This window comes from Apodemus sylvaticus, chromosome 15, assembly GCF_947179515.1.
Source record: "Apodemus sylvaticus chromosome 15, mApoSyl1.1, whole genome shotgun sequence".
NCBI lineage: Eukaryota > Metazoa > Chordata > Mammalia > Rodentia > Muridae > Apodemus > Apodemus sylvaticus.
Window position 1 is genome coordinate 67,697,848 of NC_067486.1, and position 27,127 is coordinate 67,724,974.

At 42.4% G+C, this 27,127-nt stretch overlaps 2 protein-coding genes across 5 annotated transcripts in view; one reads left to right on the forward strand and one right to left on the reverse strand.

Annotated features, from left to right (window-relative positions):
* Fyttd1 (forty-two-three domain containing 1) overlaps positions 1–13,752 on the reverse strand; it is a 33,746-nt gene extending 19,994 nt beyond the window's left edge. For both annotated transcript variants that reach the window (XM_052159057.1, XM_052159056.1), the window contains exons 1-2: positions 13,556–13,752; positions 4,920–5,048 (exon numbers count right to left, since the gene is read on the reverse strand). In XM_052159057.1, the coding sequence (XP_052015017.1) occupies positions 4,920–5,048; positions 13,556–13,658 (232 nt within the window). In that variant the 5' untranslated portion in view covers positions 13,659–13,752. The remainder of the gene's footprint in view (positions 1–4,919; positions 5,049–13,555) is intronic.
* Positions 13,753–13,851: 99 nt separating this feature from the next.
* Rubcn (rubicon autophagy regulator) overlaps positions 13,852–27,127 on the forward strand; it is a 57,915-nt gene continuing 44,639 nt past the window's right edge. The window contains exon 1 of one of the 3 annotated variants that reach the window (XM_052159055.1): positions 13,852–14,306. Coding sequence is in view for 2 of the 3 variants with exons in the window: in XM_052159054.1 (XP_052015014.1) it covers positions 23,930–23,997 (68 nt within the window). In the remaining variant the exon portion in view is untranslated. Of the gene's footprint in view, positions 14,307–23,723; positions 23,998–27,127 lie in introns of those variants that run through there. The other 2 variants (XM_052159054.1, XM_052159053.1) reach the window with 2 other exon arrangements.

Here is a 27,127-nt window from a genome sequence, read left to right on the forward strand (position 1 = left end):
TGGGGGAGGAGTACACTTGTCTGCTTGTATACCTGCTTGTCAGAAGATGGCATCAGATCCCTTCAGATGGTTATGAGCCACCATATGGCTGCTGGGAATTGAACTCAAGCTCTCTGGAAGAGTAAATCAGTGTGCTTAACCACTAAGCCATGTCACCAGCCCTTAAAATTTCTTAATGCAACAGCCAGAAATTTTTAGAGAATTAGCTAAGAAACTATGGTAATGGGGGAAAGTCTCATCTTAACTCTGATTTTGGGGAGAATGTATGTGATAATGAGAAATCTCAATTTAATTCTGATTTTTAGTGGGAAAAGTCTTTAGGATGACATGTGCAACATGTAACAGATTTTACAACAAAAATCTCATTGGCAGTGGTGGCGCACACCTTTAATCCCAGCACTTGGGAGGCAGAGGCGGGTGGATTTCTGAGTTCGAGGCCAGCCTGGTCTACAGAGTGAGTTCCAGGACAGCCAGAGCTATACAGAGAAAACCTGTCTTGAAAAACCAAAAAATCTCATTGTTAAAACTAAGAATAAAATTAAGATAATTTTCTTTACTGCAGAATTTTTCAGGAGTAATATGTACTGTGGATCTCAAAGAGAAAAGTAATAGCATATGTCATTCTGAAGCTTATTTAACTCTTGAACCTTTTTACCAGTAATTTTTAGACCAGATTATAAGATAGGAAAGCCTGTTATGTTATGAGGGTGTATTAATCACTACTACTTTATTATCTCTCAACTCCCACAGTTCATCCTTTACTACCTGCATCTTAGGAGAACAGTACTACTTTATCAGTGAACATAACACTTTGTCAGTAGAGGATGCATGGAGAGTCTAAAAATGAAGGCGCTTTCTTTCCAGGTGACAGAATGTTTCTCGTGGTTGTTCCTGTGGCATAGGACACTGAAGGACTCACCACCCAGCCTTCTTGCCCCCAGGCTGATCGTACAAAATTTGTGAGTGACATCTGGGGTAACCTTTTGTATGCTGTATGAATTATGAAAGTTGACTCTGTATATTCAATTGTTGATTGCCAAGCCAGCACAAAGCTGAGTACTGGCCAGATCTTGGTTTTGTTTTTCCTATCACCCCTCACGGGCCTCATATTCTGTAAACACTCATCATTCTTATTGTTGATTGGCTTTAATATAAAAGACCTGATGGCCAATAGCTGAACAGGAAATGGAAAGCAGAGCTGTACAGAGAAAGGGATGCTGGAAGAATAATTTAGAGTGGGAGATTTGCCAGCAGACACGGGGGAACAGGATAAACTACAAAGGAGCAGAGAGGTACAGACATGCACATGCTGGATGTAGGAAGAAGATGAACTAGCCAGGAGATAGCTTAAGCTTTTAAAATCTGTGACCCTCTGTATCTTTATTTATATAGCTCAGGAAGTATCCATGTGTATTCGAGAATGACAATGCCTTGCTATAAATGCAGTTTTTAATCTCACAGAACCCTTCAGTCTTTACGATTCTCAAAATGTTGCCCAGACAACATTTTGACCACCTCTGTTATTTGGTCTGATTTTCTACCACAAGACATTAAAGTTGTTATTGTTACTTTTTTTTAAACAAGTGTTTATTGAGTTTCTAATTTTTCTAAGTTAATATTTCAGGCAAAAGGTTAAAAAGATTCAATTTATTTATTTCTTCCAGCTATCAAAATCATATTGAGTATTTGCCAGTGCCAGTGTTTATCTGCTTTGTTGGTTATTTTCTTCTCTCAAATTAATATCACTGACATCACAAGGTGGAAATGTAAACTCTTCCCAGATATTAACAATCCTCCCCACCACCCCCGTTTCCACTCCACCCCCTCTGTGTGTGTGTGTGTGTGTGTGTGTGCGCGCGCGCGCGTGCATATTTAATAGCAGCAGTTGTTCTATTTTAACCTGTCACATCAGCAGAGAGCCAAAACAAGTACAACCTCAATCTAAGGAGTTCCTCAGCTTCTCCTAGATATCATTTACCTCGGGGCTCAGATCATATAACCACATAAAAGGATAATTGTTCTGATGCCTCATGGAGCAAATCAAATCTAATTTTATTCATTATATTAGACTTGCTCTTGGCACAAAATCCTTATGTGAAGCCCATAAAACTGTAAGTTTAAAACTTTATGTTGTCTATGAATGCTTTGCCCTGTATGTATGTATGTGTGTCTGCTGAAAGAGCAGCCTGTGCTCTTTACTGCTGAGCCATACATACCATGTCTCTTCCTCCCCTCCCTTTCCTTCCTTTCCTTTATCTCCCATCAGCTTGCCTCAAATTTGATTGTCGAATTTTGTTTTCTGGTTGTTTTTGTTGTTTGTTTGTTTGTTTGAGATAGTCTCATTAATCTAGACTATGCTGGCCTGGAACTTTCAGCAAGCCTCCTCTTTCTGCCTCCCAAATGCTGAGCTTACAGACATGTATTACCACACCCACCTATGACATCTTTTTAAACTCTATCTTCTAAGTTATTTGTTACTAGAGATTAACTCTTTAAAGCAAAAGATTCTATCTTTATGCATTCCCCAAACCAGGCAGTTCAAAAACACTTACCAAATATGTAAAATATTAATAAGTACTATTTCTGGCTAGTCTGAACTCTAAACAATTACTTTAAGACAAAATATATAAACATTTATAATAATACATTTAATATGGTGCACTGAATAACAACCATAAAGAAATCTTTATTATAAATCAATAGAATTACACATTTTTTAAAGACTTATTTATTATTACATGTAAGTACACTCTAGCTATCAAGAGGGTGTCAGATCTCATTACGGATGGTCGTGAACCACCATGTGATTGCTGGGATTTGAACATAACACTTTGTCAGTAGAGGATGCGTGGAGATTCTAAAAATGAAGGACCTTTGGAAGAGCAGTCCTCACTCTTAACCACTGAGCCATCTATCCAGCCCTACACATTTATTTCTAACAGCTAAATACCTGTCACAAAATATGTAAACTAGATCCAGCTATTTAAAATTTCTCACAAGCTGAAGGTATGGTTCAGCTGTTTAGAGCACCTGCTGCAGGGCTGGAGAGATGGCTCAGTGGTTAAGAGCACTGACTGAGCCGGGCGGTGGTGGCGCACACCTGTAATCCCAGCACTCTGGGAGGCAGAGGCAGGCAGATCTCTGAGTTCAAGGCCAGCCTGGTCTACAGAGTGAGTTCCAGGACAGCCAGGGATATACAGAGAAACCCTGTCTCGAAAAAAACCAAATCCAAAAAAGCAAAAAAAAAAAAAAAAAAAAAAAAAAAAAGCACTGACTTCTTTTCCAGAGGTCCTGAGTTCAATTTCCAGAAACCACATGGTGGCTAACAACCACCTGTAATGGGATCTGATGCCCTCTTCTGGTGTCTCTGAAGAGAGCAATGGTGTACTCATATACATAAAATAAATAAATCAAAAAAAAAGAAAAAAAAAGAGCACCTGCTGCTCTTCCACACTACCAAGTTAGTGTCCCAAACCCAAGTCAGGTGGCTCACAGCCACACGAGCCACATGGAATCCCAGTGTCGCCAATGCCTACTTTCATCAGCAACTACACTCACACGCATGAACCCCTATACAGTTAAAAAGAAAATAAATCTTTAGAGAACACTGAATTTTTTGTAAGGAGTCTCAGTAATATATTTTTGAAAACATGCTGGCATGTTACCTGTTAAATATATAAGTTATACTCTACTGGAGATTAATTTTTGCTTTTTAAAATACAGAATAAGAAATTAAGTTGGTTAATTTGGAAGTTATTTTTTTTTAAAGATTTATTTATTTATTATATGTAAGTATACCATAGCTGTCTTCAGACACCAGAAGAAGGCATCAGATCTCTTTACGGATGGTTGTGAGCCACCATGTGGGTGCTGGGATTTGAACTCATGACCTTTGGAAAAGCAGTCAGTGCTCTTGCTCTTACCTGCTGAGCCATCTCTCCAGCCCCAGGAGTTTTTTTATTCATGTGAAAAAATATTTATTTTTATTTGAACAAAGGTTTACTGTAGAATGCTGGTATAGTTACTAAAAAGTTAATTTATAATATATGTGTTGAATTATTGTTCCCAATCTATTTTAGAACAAAATGATTATAGGTAAAGCAGATATCAAAGTATCAGAAAAAAAATATATCTCTATACACACACACACACACACACACACACACACACACACACACACACAATCTAATTACATCTACAACAGTCAACTTAGAGTGTCACCTTTGGAAAATTTACAAATAAAGTTCTTGGATGGTAAGACAGAGTTTGGAGGAAAGCTGGGCAAGGTGGTGCATGCCTTTAATTTCAGCACTTGGGAGGCAGAGGCAGCCAGAGCTCTGTGAGTATGAGACCAGCCTGGTCTACATAGCTAGTTATGGCTACACAGTGAGATGCTGCTAATAAATAAATAAATAAGTAAATAAATAGATGTGCCTAGAGTGATTTTCTCTGCCAAAGAACAGTCTTCACATAGTGGAGGTTCCTGCTTACAAAGCGAGTCTGCTGTCTGTCATACTTAGACATGCTTTTGTTTACATCGAGAACTTTCTAGTAAGTAGAGTAGTTAAAATAGAGTAAATTCTCTCATGGTGCAGTATGCTCTTCCACTGAACAAAGTCAAGCTGGAGTCAGTTCTCATCAGACTATCACTGGGGAGGGAAAACAGGACCACATGCTATATAAGACCTTTGGCAAATCTAAACTCTAAAAATAATTTAAACTAGTTATAAACTGGGATTACTCTTAACTTAGAATTTTAAGGAACAACTAATTAACAGCTATTTTAAGAAATAATTTTTTTCCAGGTTTTCAGAATTAAACAAAAATCTGAGAGTCCTGGTGTATTCTCTCCAGGTTTTAAGTCTATGGCTGAACATATTACATTATGAGTCCATAAATAACAGCATTTTAGACCTTACCAGAATTCTGCTGGATTCCCCACCGTACTCTCATCCTGAATTGCCGGGTGCCACTTTGCTGGAGTCTTCTATTTAGTCTTGGAAAATTTTGCTTCTTTCCTTCCTTTCTATTCAGTTTGATAATGTCATCTACAAAAAAAGTAATGCCATAATTATTTTCATTTTAACACAATGAATAAAATTACTCGTTCTCATTTTATAGTCAATAGATTTCTCCTATGTCCCTAATTTAGTCCCCATTATTATTATCTTAGCTGTTTCAGACCATGTGTAGCCAAAGCTGGTTAAGAAACTGCTATAGAGCTTACGTTACCTGGATTTCCAGGACTCCCGAGCCCTTCCCTGATCATAAGCTTCTATCAACCATTTTGCCTGATGAAATGATTGGGGGGGGGGGGGGGGAGGTTCTCTCGTAAAAGTTCCAACCAACAGACAAAAACGGATCTACCAATTGATGAATTCTACCAGGGAGAGGGACACTAGGTAGATTCAGCTCAGTAGCAGTGTTTACCTAGAACATACAAGGTCTTGGGTTCAAACCCAGAACTGCAAACAACAATAAAATGCCTACTCTTGCTGTTGGGCATTGTGGCACACACCTGTAGTAGCAGCAGAAGGAGGCAGAGGCAGGAGTGTCAGAAATTCATGGCCAGCTTGGACTACAGACTGAGTTTGAGGAGAGCTTGGGCCCTTGGAGTGATATCTCAACAAAACCCAGCCAACCAACTCAAAATAACAATAAAAGCCTCAAAAGCCCAATGTTCTAAATTCACCTGAATTCAGAAAACACTTATTAGATGTACAGTTTATGCAATTAATTCATGTATTATAAGGGAACACGTGTAAGATAGTCCCCATTCTCAGTAAGTTTAAGCTATTTATGAAAACAGGCATGCAAGTAGCAAGCAATGAACAAGTCCCATAATAAAGGAATGGCTCTCCGTTCTGTTCTTCTCTAGCAAAGTCATTCATAATTCTCTCTATTCTGACCTTTTCAACTCTAAGCTTCATTATTTCCCAAAACACCTTCAAACAGCCTCAAATTAATTCATAAAGATCATACTGTGTTAATACCACAATGAACAATGTAAGTATGAGAAAACTAAACATATATCAAATTCTTATTTACGTGTCAAAGGTTACTAGAACCAACAATAGACTCATTCAAAAAATATCTGGCACCAGGGAGATGTCTCCACAAATACAGGCACCTGCCACCAGGCCGGATGGCCCAAGTTTATTACCAGGACCCATATGGTAAAAGAAGAGAGCTGACTCTCCACAAGCTATCCTGACTTCCACACCTATATTGTGGTGTGCAAACCACACACACACACACACACACACACACACACACACACACACACACACACGTTTTAAAAAAGAAATATCTAAACTCAGCTGAGTATAGTGACACACACTTGTAATCCCAGCTTGACAGAATGAGGCAGGACAGCTGCTATAACTTTAAGGCCAGCCTTGGCTACATGATACCACTCCATCTCAAGAAAGACAGGATGAAAGGAGGGAAAGAAAGGAAAGAATGGAAAATTCTCTAGTCCTGATACCCAGTGTTAATTGTGATGACTGTCAAAGCAAATAACCAAAGAAATTGCACTGTCAACACTTCCTACTAAAGCTAAAAGCTAATTTCAATCATTTTACCAAATCACTTTAATATCAATATAATTAGTTTTTCCTAAATCAGTGAATGAAATATGAGAGATTATTAAGGATCCTTCCTTCCTTTCTTTCCTTCCTCCCCCCCCCCCTTTTTTTTTGGATTTTCAAGACATGGTGGATTCTCGGGCTGGAGAGAGAGCTCAGCGGTTAAGAGCACTGGCTGCGCTTCCGAAGGTCCTGAGTTCAAATCCCAGCAACCACAAGGTGGTTCACAGCCATCCGTAATGAGATCTGATGCCCTCTTCTGGAGTGTCTGCAGTGTACTCACATATAATAAATAAATAAATCCTTAAAAAAAAAAAAAAAAAAAAAAAAGGATATGGCGGATTCTCAAAGCCAACCATTGGACTGAGCATGGCATCCCCAATGGAGGATTTTGAGAAAGGACTGAAGGAGCTGAAGGGGTTTGCAACCTCATAGGAACAACAACAATATCAACCAACCAGACCCCCAGAGCTCCCAGGGACTAAGCCATCAACCAAGCAGTACACATAGCTCCAGCAGCATTATGTGTTAGGATGCCTAGCATTAGTAGAGGATGGCCTTGTCAGGCATCAATGGGAGCAGAGGTTCTTGGTCCTATGAAGGCTTGATAGATGCCCCAAAGTAGGGGAATTGAGGGTAGGGAGGTGGGAGTAGGGTGGGTAGAGGAAGCAGGGGGAAGGAGGATGGGATAGGGGGTTTCCGGGAGGGAGAGAAATGGGGAAAGGGGATAACATTTGAAATGTATCATTTGAACTCAGGACCTTCGGAAGCGCAGCCAGTGCTCTTAACCGCTGAGCTCTCTCTCCAGCCCGAGAATCCACCATGTCTTGAAAATCCAAAAAAAAATGAAAAAAGAAAATATCAAAAAAAAAAAAAAAAAAAAAGACATGGTTTCTCTGTATAGCTCTGGCTGTCTAGGAACTCTGTTTGTAGACCAAGCTTCCTTCGAAATCACAGAGACCCAACTGCCTCTGCCTCCCAAGTGCTGGGATGAAAGGCCTGTGCTAGCACACCTGGCGTAAGGGTCATTTCTTACAGGATTTATACTATTTCTCCCATAAGTTGTCCTCTGGCCTAAATGCACAAAACAACATGCATCCATACATATATAAAAACAAATATATGTACTTTAAAGTACTACAAAGTACTGTTTTCCTCTTGAGACTCATCTTAAACTGCAAACTAGCTCACTAAATTTAAAAACACAAGGGCTCTGGGTGTAGCTCATTGTAGAGTGCTTCCTAGGTTTGATCCTTAATACCAATTAATAAAAGACACTAAAAATCGTTTGAGTTAGTCATGTTCCCTCACTGAAGAAAAATATCGATCCCTCTTCCCCACCCCCCCCAAAACAATTAGAAAGAAAAAGTTTTTTGAAAGAAGAGGGATGGGAGCTCATCCCTTCAGAGGTTTCATTCAGCCTGTGGTCATCTGACCCCATTTTTTCTAAGCCTGTAGTGACAAATAGCATCATTACAGAAGGGCATGGAGGGAAAGCTGACTGCCTCCTGACATCCAGGCAAAGAAGTGGATGATACCCTTCAAAGGCACAGCTTTAGTAACCGCTTCCTCCAAGGAGGCCCTACCTCACCTAAATAAGCCCATTCAGTTATGAATTTATCAATGTCTAATCCAGTGAGGGCATTAGTGCCTTCATGATTCAATCACTTCTCAACAGCTCCACCAGCTGGCAGAACCACACCTTCAACACAGGAGCCTTTTGGGAGACACTATATTTAAACCATAACAGGTTTAAAACAAACGGTTTCATAAATATCAGACATATGAACTTGTTACTAAGTTCTCATTGAGAACAAAATGAGAAAAACATAGTTTTCCCTTAACCTACTTTCCAGCAATGTTTACAACCTCAACTTTGAGAATATACCAAATGAATTTGGTCAGAAAATTAGGGGCAAAAGAGGTGTTGATTTGCACTACTGGGGCAATTTCACTGTTGTTTCTGAGACAAGGTTCCACTCACTGTGTATCCTGGCTGGCCGGGAACTCACAGAGTAGGCTGGCTTAGTACTCAGAGGCCTATCTCCCTCTACCTTGAAATTGCTGGGATCAAAAGCATATGCTACAATGCTCAACACACCAGAGTAATTTTAAATATAGCTGAAATTAATTTAAGATGAAGTCTCATGAGCCTGAAACTCATGATCCTTATCTTCTACCTTATCTTCTAGAGTGCCGGATTACTAGTATATAACACAATTCTTGCCACAACTAAAAATTAAAAATTGGAAAACATTTTATTATCTAAGTCCTCAAAGTTTTTTAGAAAGGAGAATATGGCAGGTTCCTACCCAGTGAGTAGACAGGGTAAACACCAGAAGACAAAAGATCCATTACAATGAACTACATTATAATGATCTACATCACATTCTCCGGGGCTAGAGGATGGGTCAGCAGTTAAGAGCACTTGTTGCAACCAGTGGTGGTAATGCAAGCCTTTATCCCAGCACTCTGGTGGCAGAGTCAAGTGGTTTGAGGCCTACCTGGTTTACAGAGCAAGCTCCAGGACAGCCAGGACTACACAGGAAACCTGTCTCCAAAAACAACAAAAAAGAGCACTTGCGGCTCTTCCGAAGACCCAGGTTTAATTCCCTGTGGTCACAACTCAAGTTCCAGGCACCAGGCACCCATGTGGTAAACACTTATATACATAAAATACTTTATTTCTTAATAAAGGGAAACATTTCTTCCATGGCACTGTACAAGTATATGTGCAAGATGATTATAGTGCATTCAGCTTTTCTTACAACAACCCCACGAAAATATCTTAAATTTTAAAACTGAGCCAATATCAATTATTAAGTTGGCAGATACTCTATAAATCTGGTAAAGAAAAACCATATTTGTGGAGAGCTTTCGGGGCCACTTGGCAGGAATCTGATAATGGGCCAGGACCGGGAAGTAAGCTCAGGCAGGAATCTGATTAGGGGCTAGAACAAAGAAGCAGGCTTCAGGCAGGAATCTGACTTTGGGCTAGGACAGGGAAGTAGGCTCAGATATCTTGGTCATCCTGATAAGCCCCTAGAAACAGGGACCACGGGACTTTGTTTATTGCCTTGCACATTCCTTAACCTAGAACCAACCTTATTTTAATTAGTTACATGTAATTAAAATGGTATAAAAGCAGATTGGGAAAAAATAAACCTACCTCAGCTTCAAAACTGGCTGGGAGGTCATGCTACAGTGTTATCTAATTGCCTTTTTTCTTTTTAATCCTCAATTCTGCCCTAGAGAACCAGCTGACTGACTGAGCTGGCTTGGTCACATGTTCTAAAATTTTGTGCTGTTTTTTTTTTTTTGGGGGGGGGGGGGTCCTCACTATGCAGCCCTGGCTGGCATGGAATTTGCCTCAAACTCAGAGATCTATCTGCCTGACTCAGATTCTCTGCAGGGTCCCTCCCCTCTGCAGGGACCTGGTAAGACTATTACATATCTCTGAAATTCTCACTAAAAGACAAAGCACCTGACAGACTGATGTAGTCTCCTGAGGAAAAAGACAGTTCTATTTCAGCTCTCCACAGCACTATTTTTCTACATTCAAGAAGAAGCAGCCCTCTTTAATTGATGTCCTATTTATCAAACAAAATACATACAAAGGGGGGGGTAGAGGGATGGCTCAATCAGTAAAGTGCTTACCCAACAAGCATGAAGACCCAAGTTCAGATCCCCAGCACCCACACACAAAGCTGGGTGCTATGACACAAGTCTGTAACCCCAGCAGTGGGGAGGCAGACACAAGATCCCTAATACATGCTGGATAGATGGAAAAGCTTCAGGTTCACTGAGAACCTGCCTCATAAAGGTGGACGATGGCTGAAGACACCAGATGTCAACTTGTGGCATCCACACACACTAAAACATACAGAACACAAGATGGCTCAGTGGGCAAAAGCCCGATGATCTGAGGTTCCAATGGCAGGAACCAACAACCCTTGGAGGTCCTCTGACCTCCACATGGGTGCTAGAACATGTTGTGTGCTGGGGCATGCATACATTTTGCACAGAGAGGGGGGAGAAACAGTATTTTTAAAGAAACACAAAACTACGAGCTCCTAAAATGTATTGGCTGTGGAAATAGATGTTTTACAATACCTATAGCATCTATAGTTTGAAGCGCTAAAGCCAGACTGAAATCCTGACTTCTCCTGACTATACTATGCAAGACTCTGAACAAATCAGGTCTCTACCTCAGACTCCTGTAAATGATTACAATAAGGGTTTACATGCACACGTGCGCGCGCGTGCACGCGCACACACACACACACAATTATATATAGTGCAGGTATGTATAAAAGACAGAGCCTTTAATTTCAACATTCAAGAGGCAGTTAGGTGATTCTCTGTGAGTTGGAGGTCACCCTTGTCTATAGGTCATCCTAGTTCCAGGACAGTCAGGGGTACATAGTGAGATCTTGTCTCAAAAGACTGATAGATACATAGATACATGCATACGTACATACATAGCATTTGTTGTCCACCAAATATTGTTTCGGAGCCTATTGACCCATTTAATATAGCAATTCCATGAGACAGCCGCTCTCACCTTTTTTAGGCATTTATTTTTGATTATGTATGATTTGACTGTGGATTTGTGCATGTGAGCACAGTGTCTATGGACACCAAGAGAGAATGGGATCTCTGGAACTGAGATATGTTGTGGGCCAAGCTGCCTAAAGTAGGTACTGGGAACCAAACTTTGGGTCTCTGCAAGCACAGAATATGTTCTTAACCACTAAGCAATCTCTCTAGCCCCTACTATTACTTTTTTAGACAATGTGTCCACAGTCACAGAGCTAGTAAATGTCAGAAGCAGGGTGCTCGTGAAACGGTATGACTCTACAGACTTATCACTAGGAGAACAACCCTTGTGAGGTTATTAGGACATTAAATGATATTAAATATTTAGTTTACAGCCTAGCATCCAATAAACATGTTATACTAATTCATGACTTTCAATCAAAAGCTGTCTTTTTCTTTTTTTGAGTTCATTACCGATCAGCCAATGTGGTCAGATTAAAGGCCAAACATATTCCTGTTAATTTACTAGTTCAAATATTAGGTTTTGAACTTAAGGACCTCCAGAAACCAAGAAAGAGTTCTTAACTGCTGACCAAAAACCTTTCCAAGTAACAGAAGAGATAACACGAATGTAAAGAAATAACATGAGTGTTTCCAGGCCCAGTATGACCCTAAATAACATGCTCAGAATAGGTTACATCTAGGTTCTCTAGTCCCCAAGCAGCACGCGGCAAATGCCATCAAAGCAGCCAGCCCCTCCTTCCTACCCCAGCCTAGGGCCACTGTAAGATGCCGCCACAAGAGTGGTCAAAATGGAGTCTCCTGTCAAAATGGAGGCACCTGGTCACCTCCTCAGTCTAGAACCGTCACAGGAGCTGTCACGGTGACACATCTCCCTTTCCACCTCAGCCTAGAGCCTAGAGGAAACACAGTGGTAGTCCACAGCTCCTTTCCAGCCTCAACGAGATGGAACCTCAGCCAACTGGGCCTGTGGTCGGGAAGGACTTCCTATCCTAACCCACGGGCCCCCAAGGCAGAGAAAAGAATTGAAAACCTACCAATCACTGAGCATGAAAAACCCACCAATCCCTGAGCTTCCCACAAAAACTAACCAATCCCTGAGTAGGAAAACTCACCAACCCTTATTCTGGAAATCTCTGTCCTGAATTGCCTTTTGTCCAATTCCCTGCTGTCCTATAGTGGGAGCAGAGGGCAGCCATCCCTGGATCCGTCCCTCCTCTCTCTGGATTCTCCAATCAATCTCTTTTATGAGAGTTGCTGCCTGCTGTGACTAATAAGAAGCCAAGAAGCAATGACGAGAAGAAGCAAAGGAGTGGAGGAGGGCCGAGACTCCTGGGCTCCTCAGCTCAGCTGGGAATCCTCCCCTGCGAAGGAGCTGGAAAGGCTTCCTTTCAGAGCTGTGTGGTTCCTGGGCACCCGTGTCTCAAGATGCCCTTCCACTGGGACCCCGTCCCTGAGCTGTGTGGTCCCCGGGCTTCTGAGGCTCAGGATGTCCTTCCATTCGAAAAGAAACACAAGTTCAGTATTCAGGTATTTTAAAATGTCAAAGAGGAGTGGTGTGGTGAGAAAAGACCCGGAAAGAGAAAAAGCAAGATAGCACTGATCCTATCCAGTACCATAACTTGACTCTACAAAAATGGAATTACTTTTGGATCTGCTAAGCCAAACCGAACAGACGCCTTCACACTGTTGGATCTGAATTATTTTTTTTTCGAAAATAAAAAACAATGCTCACGCTTTTCCTACATAATCAGCAGCAAACCAAGACATCCTTTTTATGTATACGGGACCCTATGTTCTACCTGACATTTTATCGATCTGTGTACATCTCTCCCTCCCCACCCCCCAACTGGCTAACTTTGAAACCGGGCTAGGGAACACGCTTCAGTAAACACCTAATCAAACACAGTAACACGGTTCTCGCTTAACGACCCCTCCGGGCGGCCGTTCTGGGACCGTGTCCTGCCCCCCCCCCGCCCTGGCGTTCCCGGGGGGCGCCGGTTGGAAATCGCCTGTGCCCAGCGCACTTCTGGGCACAGTCACAGCAGACAAGCCATTCTCGCAGCAGCTGGCTTTAAGTCAGTTGCAGCCCCAGCCCGGTTCTTTTATAAAAAAAAAAAAAAAAGTCCCGGGTGGCCCAAGAGACCGCGTCCCGCGGGGAAAAGAGGGGAAAAGACGGCACCCACCGACCCTGCGGACCGCCCCGCCCGGCCAGTCCTTGTCACGACCCCTCCCTACCCCAAGGGGCGACACGCCGGAGTCGCTCCCCGTCCCACCTCGGGGGTCCCCGCTGGTTCCGCCCACGCGCGACCAAACCGGACAGGCAACCGAGGCCAACCAACCGCCCCTTCCCCCACCGTGGCTCCCGCCCCCTCCCCCACCACGACGCGGCCACCCCGGTCCCTCACCCAGGGACATATCGATTTTGTCGAGGTTCTCATTGCTTCGCGCTTTCGGCGGCGGCGGCGGGGTCGCCGTGGCTCCCACCAACCGGGTGCCAAACCGGTTCATGACTGGGGATGCGGCGTCGGAGCAGTCAGCCGGGAAGGCCAGAGTCGCAGGCCCGCCGCCTCCCACTCACGCACGCAGACTAGCTGCAGCGCAGAGGGCGCACGCGCGCAGGCGGCGTCCTCGCCCTCCCACCCTCAGCCGCGGGCGGGGAGAGGGACTATCGAGACGAACTGCGGGCCAGAGCGGCCCACGCGAAACTGGCGCCTAGCGGCCCTTGCCGGTGCGGGGCGCCGTCCTGAAGCCTCCTCAGCCTCGGGCGCCGGGAATAGCCAGGAATTGGCGCTCTCCTGGCGCCTGGGCCGTCCACACCATTGGCAGCCTTGGAAACCGAGTCTGAAACCGAGCCTTGCCCTGCTGTTTCGGCCCGTCCTGCTGCGGAAAGGCCCGGCACGCCCCTCTGCAGTGCAGCCTAGGGAGGCTGGACAGACCCCCCCACCCCACCCCCGGAGCGTAGAGTGCTGCGATGGGTCCCAGCTCCCCTGTCCCTGAGTTGCCACGTCTGACTGCAAAGGCTGCAGTGACAGTTCTTGAGTCACATTAACAATAAATGTAAATGTTAATGTGTCTGTGCCATGTCTCAACCGGCACTCTGTAAACATTTGGCTCGGTACTAGCTACCTTAGTAAGACCTCATCTTCCCTTGGGAGGGTAAGTACGTATGTTTATTTGGCTGCGTTTTTCTATTGCTCAATTGAGTTGCAAGAGAAATATATATATTTTTTTCCTTAATCGTCTTTATAGAAAAACTTAATGTTTCCGTTCATGCTTAATAATTCGTTTCCCCTTTACGAAATTTTATACCCCCTCCCCCTTTACTTTATTCTCCCACAACGTACTTGTGTGGAAGCATGCCTGATATTCCATCCCCTACATAACATCTCTAAACTATATCAGACATTTTCATCTAAGAAAAAAAGACGGTCAAATGTTCTGTTCTTGTAGAAATCTCTGCCACCATTTTCTTCGCTTCCTATTTGGGGGGGGGGGGGTTAGGGTTTGTTTGTTTGTTTGGTTTTTTGGTTTTTTTCGAGACAGGGTTTCTCTGTATAGCCCTGGCTGTCCTGGAACTCACTCTGTAGACCAGGCTGGCCTCGAACTCAGAAATTCACCTGCCTCTGCCTCCCAGAGTGGTGGGATTACAGGAGTGCACCACCACCACCCGGCTCTAAAATTTCTTTAATAGAGACCTAAGCAAGCTCTGTGGCGACCCAAGGAATCTGAAAACCACACTGTCCTATATTTAATTTAGTAATGTCACAACCCATGTGGTTTGCAAATTCAACAGCCATGACACTTTCTACTATTTTTTGCTTGGAGCTTCCAGAACTTAAAATACTACTTATCATGTACAATTGCATCTATTAATAACATGTTTTCTAACTTTTACCAGCCGAAACCTGGTTATATCATATCTACCCTTTTTAGTAAAGATTGTGACAATTATTGATCAATCTTAAAACTTCATACTAATGCTTATAATATGGTTAAAGGAAAAGCCATTCTAAGTGTGATTTCATCCAAAAGCAGAAGTTTTGGGGTATTTGATGAATCACAGTAGTCTTATCTTGAGGAAACGTATAATTTTCTGTTGAGACTTTGAGAAATACAAATCCTTATTCTCAAAAGTCAAGTTGGGCCAGGTGTGGTTTCCAGTACCTTTAATTGCAATACTCGGAAGGCTGGTGAATTTCTGTTAAGTTGTAAACCAGCCAGATCATAGTTTCAGGACAGCCAAGGTTTGTAAATATTACCTGTCTTAAAACAACAACAACAACAACAAAAAAAAAAAACCAACAACAATACTCAAGTTAGTTTTCTTTCTCATGGCAAAACTATAACTGTATATAGTCAGTTAACATAGCACACACCTAAGAAGGTGTATAAGAAACTAATGGTAAAAAGTTTGAATTCAACAGGATTCAACAATAAAATCTGGTGTGTCAAGCAGAATAGCTGATGCTCTTGCCACAAGGTCCTTGAGTTTGCTATATTGTTCTCCAACCCCAACTCCTTGAACAGCTAGCAACTGGGTAGGCTAGACTGTCAAGAACGAGGGTGCCTGGCGGTGGTAGTGCACGCCTTTAATCCCAGCACTCTGGGAGGCAGAGGCAGTTGGATTTCTGAGTTCAAGGCCAGCTTGGTCTACAGAGTGAGTTCCAGGACAGCCAGGGCTACACAGAGAAACCCTGTGTGTGTGTGTGTGTGGGGGGGGGGGGAATAAACAAATCCAAAAATGAGGGTGAGGCCAGGCATGGTACAGCATGCCTTTGGTCTGAGCACTTAGAAGGCAGAGGCAGGTGGGTCTCTGAGAATTCCAGACCAGCCAGAGCTCTACAGTGAGACTGTGTCTCAAAACAACCAAACAAAAACCAAACAAACAAACAAAAAAGTTTCTAAGGTTCCTGGGTTTATTGAGTAGTACATTTATCATTTCCTTCGGTCATTTGTTATATTACCTTATGAAATACTATAGGCCTTAGTCTGCATAGGTTAGCCTAAGATTCTTTACAATCCTGAGTTGGGGGACAGGGTGTGCATGACTTTAATCCCAGCACTCAGGAGTCAGAGGCAGGCAAATCTCTGTGAGTTTCTTTACATTTCTGACATCTTCTAAACACAGACATTTCTCCCTGCATTAACCCTCTGCCATTATTTATAACTTCTGCACTCTCTGCTCATTTGTAGGAGTAAACTACAGAGAAGAATTTAGATTGCTTCTTTTTTTTTTTTTTTTTACCAGAAATGACTCATATGCAGCCCTGATTGGCCTAGAGCTCCCTATGCAATCAGGAAGGTCCCTTATTCACAAAAATCAGCCCACCTCAGCCTTCTTAGTGCCAAGTGTGCACTACCATACCTAGCCTGGAAAGTCTGTTTACATTTATTATTTATTTATTGTATGTATGTATATGTGTGTGTGGTGTGTTGTGTATGTGAGCACATGTAACATGGCACTTGTGGAATCAGAGGACAACTTGAGGGAGTCCACTCTCTCTTTCTACAATGTAGGGATCACAGTCTTTTTTTTGGTTTTTTGAGACAGGGTTTCTCTGTGTAGCCCTGGCTGTCCTGGAACTCATTCTATAGACCAGGCCTCGAACTCAGAAATTCTCCTGCCTCTGCCTCCCAGAGTGCTGGGATTACAGGCGTGCATGCGCCACCAACCCCCTGCAGGATCACACTCTTTTTTTTTTTTTTTTAATTCGATGTATTCTTTATTTACATTTCAAATGATTTCCCCTTTTCTGGCTCCCCACTCCCCGAAAGTCCCATAAGTCCCCTGTTCCCCCATCTACTCCTTCCCACTTCCCTGTTCTGGTATTCCCCTATACTGGGCTCACACTCTTAATGTCAGATTTAGCAGCAAGTACCCTTACCCACTGAGCCATCTTACTGGCCCGTCTTTTTTCTAATCTTCTTTCTGATCTATATGAAAAAGTTAAGACATTTAGATTTTTTAAAGCATGCATTTGATATAACAAAACAGGCGTGTTTAGATACTGGAATTTTGGCTTTTTTAAATTTTAGGTATGTATAAACAAATAACAAATATTCCAATATATAAAAGCTTTTTTGCACCAATATAGTTTACTTTCTTGTCCCCATCTCTTCTCAAAACTGAAGCCTGATTCCAAATCTTTTAGTTTGTAGAATGTTAGAATGTTCTTTGGTATCTCGTCATGCATTCCTTGTTTTATTTGGAATTTCAAGTTTCCCAAGGGCTGATTCAGAGACTCAGATTTCAAAAGATGCAAGGATAAAGCATTGTGGTAATACTGTGTCAGCAGACAGGTCACACACAAAGCAAAACAAACATAGCAATCATAACTCTACTTTCTGTCTCTATAGATTGCTCAGTCTGGACATTTCGTACAAACAGGATCATACAATATATGATCTTTTGTGTCTAGCATCTTTCACTAAACAAGCTTTTCTAGGATTGTTCATATTTTAACAGTAAGTCCAACTCTCTCGCTAATGCTTGAATGGTATCCCATTGCATGGATGTAGTGTTTTCTTTATCAGTTGATAGACAATTGGCTGTTTTCACTTTTTGGTTATTATAAATAGTATGCTATTAACTTTCATATATGAGTTTGGTGTGGACATAGTCCTCACTTCTTAGAAACATACTGGATATAGATTGCTGGATCATATGACAGCACTCTAACTTTGTAAGGAACTTGTAGATTGATTTTTTATTTTTTTATTTTTTTGAGACAGGGTTTCTCTGTGTAGCCCTGGCTGTCCTGGAACTCACTTTGTAGACCAGGCTGACCTCGAACTCAGAAATCTGCCTGCCTCTGCCTCCCAAATGCTAGGATTACAGACGTGCGCCACCACTGCCTGGCACAGACTGATTTTCACAAGCCTGCATTATATCGCCATCAGCAACATGAGGGCACCAGTATTTACACAAGTTTCATAACTCATTAATAATTGCTAGTATTTTTGTCAAGAAATCTGACTTTGTACTTGTGTATCAATTAAAGTTTAAATATGAAATTATGACTAGAGCTGTGGTCTCAGTACAAACATTACCATAAAAACTAGACTTGGATGTAATCAATCTAAATCAATTAGATGGTATATTCAAACTGATCTATAAACTGACTTTGGAGTTACAGATCTGAATTTGATTCCCAGAAGCTCTGCCACTCGAGGTAAATGTTTAAAGTCTATGAATCTCAATTAACTCTCCCTTATATCATATTAGTAAATTGCAATTCCAGGATCATAGTCAGGGCTTAACTAGGTTTATATTGAAAGAAAAGAATAAAAAGTTATGTCTACAACACCTACATTAGTAACGTCTCAGTCAGTTCTGGCTGTGTGAGAGTTAATATTAACTTAATCTCCTAGGAGACACCCCTTCAAGCATGGTTATGAGGAAGTTTCTAGGCTGAGTTAGAAGGCTCACACTACATGTGGGCAACACCACTCAAAGAGCTGAACTTGCCCTTTCATCTCTCTGCCTCCTGACTGTGGATGTGACTACCTGCCTCATTGCCCCTGCCTCTGTGCACACACACACACACACACACACACACTTTCAAGCACATAAGTACCACTTACAACTCACTGAGATGTTGATCAGCCATGTACAAAGGCTGGAGTTAAAGGCTGACTCTGCATTTTCTAGGTGCATGAGCAATAGCTCTTCAGCCAATCATATATTCACTGTGCACCAGGTGTGGTAATAGGCTCTCAGGGATAAGCAGCAAATAATATGGGTGCAGTGCTTCAGAACTTCACACAGCTTGCAGAGCAGAAGGTACTTTCCAAGCACCTACATCAGTGAGGCACTGTACTGGGTACAGTACAGACTTATGCCTGGCATGGAGCAGTTCAGAATCCTCATCTAATCAAAAGAAGCAGAACTCAAGAAGCCACCCTTTGTAGAGACTTGATTTCATACAGTGTAGATAAAACAGCATCTAGTATGGTCACGGGAAATTGAGGGCCAGTTAATATGGATTCCAGATAAGCAAGGACATATGTCACATGTCACATATAAACAGCAATTTTTACTATTTATATCTGATGTAGTATTTAAGATTATATATTACACGTGGGTGGATGTTTAATGTGGTGTTGTACAGTACCAGACATTGTACTAGGCTCAGAAGATCAACAGTAAACAATATGGAAATCCGTATCTCTTATCTTTGCTCAGCTTAAAGAGCAAATGGTATTTTTTTTTAAAGATTTATTTATTTATTATATGTAAGTACTGTCTTCAGCTGTCTTCAGACACCAGAAGAGGACGTTGGATCTCATTATGGATGGTTGTGAGCCACCATGTAGTTGCTGGGATTTGAACTCAGGACTGTCAGAAGAACAGTCAGTGTTCTTACCCACTGAGCCATCTCTCTAGCCCCCAGCAAATGGTATTTTTATAGCACAATTCATTGCTTTCTACAATTTGTTACGTTTGTGTATGCACGCAGGTGTGTAGAGGCCAGAGCTCAACCTCTGGCCTACTTCCTCGTGAGCTGTGCAACTTGGATTATTATTATTATTATTATTATCATCATCATCATCATTATCATCATTATTATTATATCATTATCATTATTATTATTAATTTGAGAATCTCATGCATGACACCATACATACAGACACCATGTCTGTCTGTAGAATTCCCATGCCCCCTTCTTCCTGCTTGAAACGCAGGCTCTCGCCTGGGGCCCCTGCACTCACCTGTATTTGTCTTTAGGCGAGCGTTGATGGTGGAACTTGGGTGTTCTCAGGGCCTCATTGCCACTTTGCCAACTAAGCTTTGGTTCCCCCCCCCTTTGGGACACAGTCTTATTATGTAGCTCAGGCACAATCCTCACAACTTTCTTACACTTAACCCCTTTACTACATTCTGTTTAATGTATCTTTTAGTCTTCCTTTTCCCTCAATTTTCTTGAGATATAATTGATAGCCAATAAAAAGATTCATAAAGATGTTCATTTAAAGTATATAGTTTATATAAGTACGCAGAACAGATACCTGTGACAATACCACCATATCCTGAATAATACCTATATCAATGTCTTGTAAAGATTGTCCAGTGCTCTTTTGCAATTCTTCCCCTCATCTATTGCCTAGAGAGCACTAATATGTTTTCTTCTACTGTTGATAAGTGTGCAGGTTTTTAGCTTTTTATATGAATGGGCTCAGACAGTATTTTTTTAAAAAACTGGATGGTTTCGCCTAGTATAATTGTTTCAAATCTGTATGTCTTTTGCTTGTTGTCCACACTGTACCAGGGACTCTAGGGACTCTAGGGCCATGCTTTAATTAGTAGGGCAACATCTTTACCTTGTTCTCAGCCACAGAGGCAAAACATTTTGATTTTGAGGGGCCTTTTCTCTTTCTTCTTTCCTTCCATCCTTCTTTTCTTCCTTTTTTATGTATTCTAATGTGTATATGTGGACGGCAGAGAGTAACTTTCCAGAGCTGGTTCTCTCTTTCCACCATGGAAGTCCCGGAGAGCAAACCTAGGTCAGGCTATTATTTGCTAAGTCATCTCACTGTCCCAAGCATTGTTTTTAGCCCGTAAGCCAGACAGATTTTTTTTAATGCTTTTTATTAATTAACACAATTTTAAAAGATGTTCTTTATTAAGATGAGGAAGTTCCCATCTGTTCCTGGTTTGTTGAATTTTAATCATGAATGTTGAACTCTATTTAATGCTTTTGCTGTATCAAGTGAGATAATCAAATGGTTATTTTAAAATTTTGTTAACATGGTAGATAGATTTTTATTTCCTTTTTGTTTTTCTTTTTATGTACATTAGTGTTTTGCCTGCATTTGTCTGTCTGTGTACAGGTGTCAGATCCCCTGGAACTGGAGTTACAGACAGTTGTAAACTGCTATGTGGGTGCTGGGAATTGAACCCCAGTCCTCTGGAAGAGCAGTTAGTGCTCTTAACCACTGAGCCATCTCTCCAGCCCCTTTATTTTTGTTTTTTGATGCTCGATAAAATGTATTTTATTTTTAATCATGTGTTCACACATGTGTGTCTCTGTGTGTGAATATAGTGCCTACAAAGGCTGAAGACCGTGTTAGATATGTTAGAGCTGGAGTTAGGGAGGTGTGAGTCATCTGACATGGGTGCTAGGAACTGAACTCATGTCCTCTGAAAGAAAAGGATGTGCTTTTAAACCTTTGAACCATCTCTCCAGCCCTGGATATTGCATTTCTTAGATAAATAAATGTAGCCATTTTGTATCATCTTTTTTGTTGTTGTTTGTTTTGTTTTGTTGTGATAGGGTTTCTTTGTGTAGCCCTGGCTGTCCTGGAATTCTCTTTGTAGACCAGGCTGGAACTCACAGACATCCATCTGCCTCTGCCTCCTGAGTGCTGGAATTAAAGGAATGCACCAGCACTGCCCAACTTCATCTTTTTAGAATATGTTATTGTATTTAATTTGAAATGTTTTGTAAAGGTTTTTCTTTTCTTCTGTTTGGAGACAAGGTCTTACTTCCTGTGTAGCTCAACTCGCAATCCTCCTGCCTCAGCCCTTGGCTGATAGAATTACAGGGATCTGATATCACACCCAGCTTGGACTTTGTCTTTTCTTGAATGAAACTAGTTTTTGTTTGTTTGTTTGTTTGTTTGTTTGACACAGTGTCTCAGTCCAGGCCAGCCTTGAACTTAACATGTAGTCCAGGATGAACGTGAGCTTCTGATCCTCTGCCTCTCCAGTTCGGAGGTTACAGATATACACCACTGTGTCCCCGTTACCTGGTGCTGGAGATTGAACCCAGGGGCTCCTGACCTGGAGCTAGAGCCCCAGCCCAGGGAGAAAAGCCTTAGAAGCCTGGGTGTTTTTACATTCATTAATTTTAATGGAGTTGTTCTGGCCTTCTTCGTCCCTCTCATTTGCCATATCCAGCCCTTCACAAAATAATGCTGATTCTCTCGCCTTCATATTGTTGTAATCAACCTTGTTCTTCCAGCCCCTGCTCTACCTTAGGCCTGGGCTTGCAAATTAGCAACCACAGGGCCATCTTCAGCCTAGAGTCAAGCTTTCCTTGGTCTGAACAATAGTCTGCCAGAATTTAGAAATGTAGTTATTTATACCTTTAGGGGCAGATTCTAGCTTGGTTTTTTTGGGAAACAAAAGTCCCAGTGTTCATTTGAAAACACTCACAGCTAAGGTGAGACTCTCTTCTTGGAAAAAGGCTGAAACAGTCCAGCTCAGAGTTTCTGCCATTCTCTCGTTTCTTGTAGCTAACTTGTCTTATTCTTAGTCATGCACAAGCTCATCTAGGGATCACCGTCTGTATCTACTTCTCTCTTCCCTCTAATGAGATCCCTACCCTACTCCTTCCCACATTGTCAAACCTAGCTTTGTAAGCACATTTGTACGCAGTTGCCACATCATCTCATTTGTACATCCTTGATACAGCTCACTGTTCTATGGCTAAGATCCCAACTCCTTAACATTTCAGGTCATTTCATAACCTGGTCTTGCTTGCATGAGAATGTCCACATCATTGTGTCCCACTCCTTTGCTTTAAAAATATTTATATGTATGTGTGTGTGTGTATATATATATATATATATATATATAGTGTGTGTGTGTGTGTATATATACAGTGTGTGTGTGTGTGTGTATGAAATCACAAAGGGGATTCATGCATGCACATTCATGAGGAGAGAATAACTCTCAGGAGTTGGTTCTCTCCTTCCACCATAGAGGTCTGGGGCTTGAACTCTGGTGGTTAGGCTTGGTTGCAAGCTTCTTTACTTACTGAACCATCTTGCCCTCTCTCAGTTTTGATTACTAAGAAGCAGAAGTTTCCAAAACAGCTATTTTCTTAATACCTGTCAACTGTTTTGTCCATCTTCCTGCCTCTTCTCCCCTCCTCATTAAATTCTTGTCCTAGAAACTGCTGTGCCAGCTTTGGTGGTGTATGCTTATAATCTTAGCACTCTGGGGGCTGAGGATCTTGAATTCGAGGCCAACCTATGCTACAATACGAAATCAGGGTGGAGAATTGTCTCAAGGGTTGAGAACTGTCTGTTCTTGCAGAGGGTCCCTGTTCCGGTGCCTTTACAGGCAAACACCAGCACGTGATGCATGCACATACACATACACTCAGGCACATGCATATACATTTAAGAATATTTTTAAGAAGAAAACAGTAACCTGTATCCTGACATCATTCCTGCAAGAGACCTTCCCTCAAAGTCGTCCTTGCCTTTCTACTGCTCTTTTCTGGTTCAGTTTGTGATCTCTCGGTGTAAATGCTTGGAGTCTCCCAACACCAAGAAATGTTAAATCAGGAATGGACTAAAGTGAAGTTAATCGAATTAGGATTTTACCAGCTTTATTGTCTATCTTGACCTCCGACAGAGTCGGATTTCCTGAGTAAAGTGTGACAGAAGTTCGCCCTCGAATTTCTGATAGTTGTTACGTGGAGCTTTCAACCAAAGCACCTGCCCGGGAAAGCTCGCCTAGCACGCAGCTGGCGTCTGTGTACTGTGGTTAGATGAGCCTGGGATTGGATAAGACAGTGCATGCCGGGAGACGGATGGTCTTCGAAGGGCTTTTTGGGAATTGTAGTTCTTGGAGCCGGAAGTGGGGGTGGCAGGGGTAGAGCGGCAGCTGAGGCAGCAGTCCTTGACTCTGTCGCTGTCTGGGTGTAGTGCATGGTTCTGAACCTACCAGCCATGGTGCCTCCCCTCTCTTGAGGGTGCTCCGGGTGCCTTGGCGGTCGAAGCGGCCTGGAGGCTCTCTCCGGCCCCGAGACGGCCTTACAGTCCGGATGCGTCCGGAGGGCGCGGGAATGGATTTTGGCGGCGGCGGCAGGGAGCGTCTGGCGGAGGAGAGCAGGTAGGCTGGGAACGGCTGGCTGTCGGGGCTGCTAGGTGCGCGGGAGCACAGGGAGGCTTGGCAGGGCTGGGATGACACGCAGTGCGGGGCGCGGCAGTCCGTAGAGCTACTGCTTCAAGTGACTTGTTTGGGAAGAATTTCCAAGAGGCGGGGCGTGTATAAGGACGAGGGAGGAGATGAATTTAAGGATGGTGAGCAAGGGTGGGTCTGATTCTTTGAGGGCCCAGGAAGACAGTGAAGAAACTAAGGTCCAAGACTACGGGAGGAGAGGTGGACATTTAGAGTCTGGGCGAAAGGTCTGAGGTGCTGTAGTGAGATTTTATAGGCCAAAGTATACAGATAAGAGCAGAAACATGATAGGTGCCCTGCGTTAAAACTTGTGATAACCCAGACTGATTCTAAGAGGGTGCTGTAAGATATTCTAGGAGCTAAGGTTTTAGATTACAATGGCTCAGCAAGGTTAGGAAGAGCTGAAGGTGGGTGAGAAGGAGAGTTAGGCCTGTGGGTGAAAAACCACCGATTGCACTGGGTGTGGGCTCTCTGAAGGACAGAAATTGTGTGCATGTCCTTTGTCAGTGAGATCTCACTGCCCTGAGAGGACCTCTGTCTTTTCATTTTTCTTCAGCCCCTTTGCTTCTTCTCCACAATGCAAACTAAGTAAGCTCAGGTTTATGTGGAATTATTGTCAGAACGCCTTAGCTTCTAGAAATAGGGGGATTTAAGGTTTATCTTCTTTTTTAATTAAAACAATTACACTTATGTATATATGTGTGTGTGTGTGTGTGTGTGGAGGCCAGAGGACAGTTTGGATAAGGCTGTTCTCTCCACCATGTAAATTCTCAGAAGAGACTTGGCAGCAAGTATCATTACCCACAGAGCCATTTCACCAGGCCAAATTAGAATTTTAAAACTACTTTAGCTCCATTATCTGGACTCCATAAAGATGTGTCTCCTACTTAGGATTGCTTCATTAACTACTGGGTCTTATGTTGGGAGTATAATCCATGGTAGAGCACTTGCCTAGCATGCAGGCAGCCCTGGGCTACATCCTCAGCATCATAAGAACAACAGAAGCTGGGTCACAGCCTCTTCAGAGGATGCAGAAGCAGAGACACAGTAGAAGTATGGCGTAAGGGAGTCTTTCTTGACACTTTCCACAACTAGAAGCAAAATAATTTACCTTAAAATATTCTTAGGGGAGAATTGAAAAGTGCTTGGGTGAAAATATTCCTGCTCTGGTGTTCTTTCTTGAGTTCAAAGTAGCCTATGGCCTGCTGAATTAGTAGACCTTGGAGTATGTGCCTGAGGTCTGTGAATGGTGTATACTAAATGAAACTGTGTCTTACTTCCCTTTTCAACATTTTAGTTTCTGCTTTTGTATGTTTGGCTATTTATCTTTCTCCAGATGTCCGTGAAGTGTTTTATGCAAATAGTACCCTGTAGCTGTTAAACACGCTTTAGAGTTATTTTGATTTTCCTGGACTAACTATTTCATGTGTAGCAGGCTGGGTCAGATATTTAAGTTTGTTTGTTTGTTTGTTTGTTTGTTTGTTTGTTTGTTTTTCTCATTTAACTGGAGCTGCATTAGTTAGCTAATCATCCATTACTTCTTTAGTATACACCAGATACTGTCTTGGCAGCATTGTGAAGGTTAACTTATTGACCATCTTAGCAGTTGTGTGAGGTAGCTACTATAACTATGATCACTTCTCAAATGTGGAAGCAGAGACAGACAGGATAAACAACTTGCCATCATCATGAAGTGAATCTCTGGTCGAACTGAGACTCACACCCAGTTACTTTTAATCTCAACATTCTGCTGCCCCATACGATAATAGTGACAGATGTTCACAGTAGTATTAAATTTTCACTGTTCTGTGCTGGTCATTTAGGTGGGTGGGACAGTTCCTTTGAAGATATATTTTCCTGTCAATTACCCCTGCTTCTTAACCAGAGTGCTTTAGTCTAAACAACTCCAGCATTGGGCCATCCCCACACCACATACACACACATACACACACTCTCACAGTCAATCACTCAAACTGTTGTTGTTGGCTACTCTCATTTGGTGGCTTATTCGTCCAGAGTGTGTGTTTAGTGACGCTTCACGGTGCTGACTGGCCTCCGCAGCTCCTTAGACAGACACTGGTAAATACATGCCTTATGTGTGAGAATAGAGGCATTGTGGCCAGGCCACCACAAGCATACTCTTTTTATGGTTGCTACAACACACAATTCAAAACGTCATCTTGGTGAGCTGCCAGCACCTGTTAATCATGAAGGATATACAGTTTTCCAGGCACTCGATAAAGAAATGTGCGTAATTTAAGCCCACCACAAGCCTCTCTTCTGTTTTGATCTCAGTTAATAGCATTTTGCACTCAGTCAACCAAGCCAGAGCCTCACAGTGAGATTTCGGACTTCTCTTTTCATTTCTTATATGCAAAGCTGCAATTGAATCCTAGCTTGTGTGCTCAACTTGCTCATTTTACCGAGTCCTGCCTCAGTGGCCCAGTGTTCTTCCCTGCTGGAAGATCATTAGAATTAAATAAAACAATGAGCTCAAGTTCCTCTCGGTATTCCTGGTATGTACTAAAGTACAAAGGGTTGTGTACTTGTGTCGGCTCTGCAGTTTCCATGAGCTAGTTTGCTGTCCATATGCAGTGGGGCAGCTTTTTCTCCCTGGCTCCATGGCTGCCCTGACTAAGTGGGGCTCATGGGGGATTGGGGCGTGGTAGCTCTTCGCTTCACCCTAGAAGTGCGCTTACACCACAGGCTCCTCTGCTGTTCTCCATGCAGCTAACTATCTGATAGCAAAATACTGCTGTGCTTGAGAATGATACTTCTCGCTGGGCAGTGGTGGCGCACGCCTGTAATCCCAGCAATCTGGGAGGCAGAGGCAGGCGGATTTCTGAGTTCGAGGCCAGCCTAGTCTACAGAGTGAGTTCCAGGACAGCCAGGCCTATATATATACATACACACACACACACACACACACACACACACACACACACACACACACACAGAAACCCTGTCTTGAAAAAAACCAACTCCAAAAAATAAAAAAAATAAAAAAAAATAAAAATAAAAAAAGAACGATACTTCTCTTTCCCTAGAGTTTCCTTCAATG